The sequence below is a fragment of the Juglans regia genome, chromosome 10 (genome assembly GCF_001411555.2).
Source record: "Juglans regia cultivar Chandler chromosome 10, Walnut 2.0, whole genome shotgun sequence".
Taxonomy (NCBI): Eukaryota; Viridiplantae; Streptophyta; class Magnoliopsida; order Fagales; family Juglandaceae; genus Juglans; species Juglans regia.
Genome location: NC_049910.1, coordinates 21,536,037 through 21,540,829, shown reverse-complemented (window position 1 = coordinate 21,540,829; position 4,793 = coordinate 21,536,037). Strand labels below are relative to the sequence as shown.

The window sequence follows — 4,793 nt, the reverse complement described above, 5'->3', positions numbered from 1 at the left end:
ATATATATATATATCTTTTAACTCTTAAACCATATGTTTTCTTTTATTTAACTGACAAAATCCCCTTTATTATAAGTATCTTTATCCCCAAAAACATCATTATAAGTTCAAACAACCACAGCCGACGCATGCAGTTATGCCAGGCCAGCTACGAACTCACCCTGTGCTGCTTTTGTGTTTTTGATTCACCTTTTGCCCCCAATATCAGGCTATCAGCCCCAAAGTTTGAGTTTCCTGAACATTACTGCAATAGACCTTTATATTATGCCTGGTAGCTACATCTCATAATTGTGGCCGTGGTCCCGGCCAATTAAAAGTTGTTATAATTCCCACCAAACTTCTTAAAACTCAATTCCTCTTGAGTACGTACTTCAATGCAAGAAATTAATGAATACGTACCTTCCACCAAATGTTCATTATTTCCATGCAATTTCTGAAACACTGAAGTGACCAAGGGCAATGGCATACATGCATGTCTCATGGTTATTCTTGTTTCACATCCTAGTACTAGTAGCAAAATCCAAAGCCAAAGTTCCGGCAATTATAGTGTTTGGAGACTCATCTGTGGATGCAGGCAACAACAACCAGATTCCGACAATTGCAAGGAGCAATTTCAACCCTTATGGTCGTGATTTCCCCGGTGGCCGGCCGACCGGACGGTTCTCTAATGGTCGCATTCCTCCTGACTTTATCTCCGAGGCTTTCGGCCTCAAGCCAGTAATACCAGCCTACTTGGATCCAATGTATAACATCTCAGATTTTGCTACTGGTGTTTGCTTTGCCTCTGCTGGAACTGGCTTTGACAATGCCACTTCTGATGTGCTGGTAAAAGTAGTATCAATGTCCACTTTCTTATGCATACATATTCTCAATACCATATTTATGGAGCCTGAATGCTGGATCAATATACCCTCAATCCAATAAACGTACAATTATGCAATTTCAGGTACTCTAATATGTAAAATTATGTGGTAATTAAAGAAAAATAGTTCTATGCATGTTTCAGGGAGTGATACCTTTATGGAGGGAAGTGGAGTTATACAAGGACTACCAGAAGAATTTGAAAGACTATGTTGGAGAATGGAAGGCAAACGAAATACTGAGCGAGGCTCTATACTTGATTAGTGTGGGAACAAACGATTTCCTGGAGAACTATTACGCACTCCCTAATCGACAATCCCAGTTCACCATCAAACAGTACGAGGATTTCCTCATCATACTTGCAAGGAATTTCATTCAGGAACTGTATGAACTAGGAGCTCGGAAGATGTCCTTAACTGGGGTTCCTCCAATGGGATGTTTGCCATTGCAGAGGACCACAAATATTATGGATAATCATGGTTGCGTGGAGAGATACAACAACTTGGCCGTGGAATTTAATGGGAAATTGAAGGGTTTGGTGGCAATGCTGAACAAGGAGTTTCCTGGGCTTAAACTGGTTTTTGCAGATGCATTTAACATTTTTATGCAAATTATTACCAGGCCCTCTACATATGGTAAGTTAATCTGCACATATATTTCTTTCCTTCTTTACTTTGGATAGATATTTCCATCATTCTCTTTCTTTTTCTTTTTATTAAATAATTTCCAGCCTTCAGAATTCGTAACCGGTCATGAACAAACTCGGAAGTCCGGCTTAGGATCCTTTTAAATAGTGAGATTATTAGTTGAAATTAGATGAGATGAGATGGTCATTTCACCTCTATATCCAAACCAGGGCTTGGCCTGCACAATATAGTAGCTAGGTGGCCTTAGAAACTTACAAAAGTTAGTACATTTACTTGTGATAGATTAAGTATAAAATATACTATAGCTTGCGCGGCCGTAGAGCTAACTAGGGAGGATTATTATCAACCGTTTAGCTTGCTATGCCACTTCAACCAGAAAACTATGGCATTTTTAGAAATAAAAAGGAGAAAAACAAAACACAAAAAAAGTAAGGAAACGAAACGGGTTCTAATGGTTTTGGTTGGCAGGATTCGAGGTTGTAGGAGTGGGGTGCTGCGGCACTGGGACATTTGAGATGAGCTACCTCTGCGATCCACGAAGTCCATTTACATGCACAGATGCAAATAAATATGTGTTCTGGGATGCCTTCCATCCTTCTGAGAAAACAAATCAGATAATCTCCCATCATTTATTTAAAATGTTTCTGGCCAAGTTCCTTTGATGTCTACTTCTCATGTTACATACAATATATTGGCATCTGATCCCCTGTCAATTGAATGGAATTTCAGCTTAGGTCGCCCGGCCTCAGTCTCTCACTTTTTTTTTCATTTTTCCTTTATTCTCTTTTGAATAATGATATATCCATACAATATTTTTTATAGTAATTTTTACAACTTTATATTTTAAATATTGGAGGACGATTGTATAAAATTTAGAATTGAAATAAAAGAAAAGTTAAATATTTTAAATGAAGTGAGACACTATTATATATATTGATTGATAGTAAAGAAACTTATATAAATATAATTATTCCTTTTTTTGTTGCAAACTCTCGCAACTTTGCAACTTAAAAGAATATATATTTCAGAGATTTGGTGGAAAATAATGAAGATTGTGGTTACAAGCTAATCTAGTTATAACGAAAATGATTATTTCCTCTCAAAATGAGTCTGTTTTTGTTACAAATAGTCGTTATCGTCATAAATACTTATTTTTTCTGTAGTGTATAATTAAATTCGTGCAATATCTTGGTATTATAAAATTGAAGTAGTCTCTTATCACTTTGCTTTACGACATGAATAATATATAGTACGAATGATCAATCTAAAGAACTATATATGGAATTACAAGCAAAGAGAACACGTAGAGCGAAAGAACCATCTCATCAGAGATATAGTCACAAATCCTTTAGTCAAGACTCTATCACAAAAGACTTTTGAGTTTCACTTGGATGAAATGAGAGTCAGATGTATGTCAAATGGGCTTTAGGCCGCATGTGGGAGAATTTCGGATTAATGCCCTAATAATCTAATCTGAGTAACATTTTGTAGAATATTTTATTAACAACGTTACATGAACATCGAGCATTGCATTAATTAGTCCATAGGTTATATTGTATAAAAGTTATATATAACTTACAATATTCCTTATAAATTATAGATTTATTTTTGGAAGAGTAGTACACCCTAATTTTTTATGAAAATCCCTCGGTACTTGTAGCAGGTTACATTCTAACATCTCGGGTTACAATGTTTATTAAAGCCTAATATCTGTTTAAATTCATAAAGTATTTTATTTCATTTCATCTAATCATTATAATTTTTTTAAATTCAACACAAAATATAATAAACAATTCAACTTTTTCAAATTTCAATTTAACTTTTTTAAATCTCAAAATGATAATAATATTAAAAAATAATATTTTATTTTATTTTTATTTTTATCTAAAATCATCTCATTTCATTTCTGAATCAAACCAACATCCTAGTCCTCTTCCTCTTTGACAACAGCTTCTATCTATTTTACATAAGGTTAGGATTTGTCCCCATTCTGAAATGAGAAAAGAAATTAACAACATAAATATTTTGGAATCCCGAATTCAGGATTTAAAAGTGTTCTAAATGATATAATTTTTTTTATTTAATTATTAAGAAAATATTTTTTAATAATATTATAAATTTTTTATTTTTTTAAATATTTATAATGATTAAAAATATATATAAATAAAATAAAAATAAAAAAATAAAATGAATTATTCCATAAAGTGATTCAAACTGCTTCTTCGATAGCCGTAACAGAAACTCTAACAACAAAGTCCCATCCTGCATCCCTGACAGCCCCTCCTCCACCACAGTTACTTGGGCTACTCAGACTACACTCATCAATGTTTAGTTCAACAAAATCTAAAGTTAGTCGGAAAAATTGTAGGGCCAAGCGTAATGCCCAATTAGGGGAAATAAAACAGTTGTGAATACAAAAATTAAAAATACAAATGAATATAAGAGAATGAGAGGATTGAAGAAAACATTTTTATAGAAAATTCTTTTTAACTTAAGAATTTATAATAATAATAATAATAATAATAACTTTTGAAAAAAAAATGGGCCAATGTGGCAGCCACATAGCTGTAACCTAGCAACTGGAAAGCTAGAAAGCCATCTAGGATCTCCCCTCTAGCTAGGATTTGGTGGAAAAAAGGGAGTGCAGCCATCTGGGATTCCACTAAATAGCTAGCGGCAACTAGTTATTTTTCACAACCGTACTTGCTACAAGTAACCATTGAGACGAGTACATGTCATCAAAATTATTTTTTTTTTCTCGCGATTCATAACTAAATCCAAACGATATTTTTCATGGTGTGACACAATCAAACCCCCTTTAAGATTTGATAGAGATTGAAGTGTATTAATACATACAATATAAAATTACATATCCTTCATACATGATAATTAATATGCAATACACTTAACATATTACTAACAGTATTCAATAATCGCAGCAGAATAATTAAAGTAGTAATGGTTTGATCAATTTATTATGATACCAAAACAATTGTATTCATTCCAAAAGTAATAATTCCGATTATCCATGCAAAAGTTAGGATCCCAAAACTATGACCCTTCATATCCATTAAAACACTGTTTCAAAACATAAACTCGTTCATTTGTCCTTCTTCTCTAATATCTTGTGAATGTCCTCAAAAAGTTTCAAGACATCGCATATGAACTTTTTGGCTGCTTCGAGCCAATCCACCAGCGAAGGCTCCTCAGAACTCTCAAGACTCTTATGGCTCTCTTTAAGTATTGAGGGCTCTTTGCGCTTACGCTTCCCCATCCTACTCATTA

The 4,793-nt window shown here is 33.7% G+C and overlaps 1 protein-coding gene across 1 annotated transcript; it reads left to right on the top strand.

The window, feature by feature from the left end:
- Positions 1-387: 387 nt before the first annotated feature.
- Positions 388-2,256, top strand: LOC118349556 (GDSL esterase/lipase At2g42990-like). The gene is made up of 3 exons (XM_035694491.1): positions 388-825; positions 1,007-1,496; positions 1,977-2,256. Exons 1-3 carry the CDS (start codon positions 460-462, stop codon positions 2,168-2,170), a joined length of 1,050 nt encoding a protein of 349 aa, XP_035550384.1. The 5' UTR covers positions 388-459; the 3' UTR covers positions 2,171-2,256.
- Positions 2,257-4,793: the final 2,537 nt, after the last annotated feature.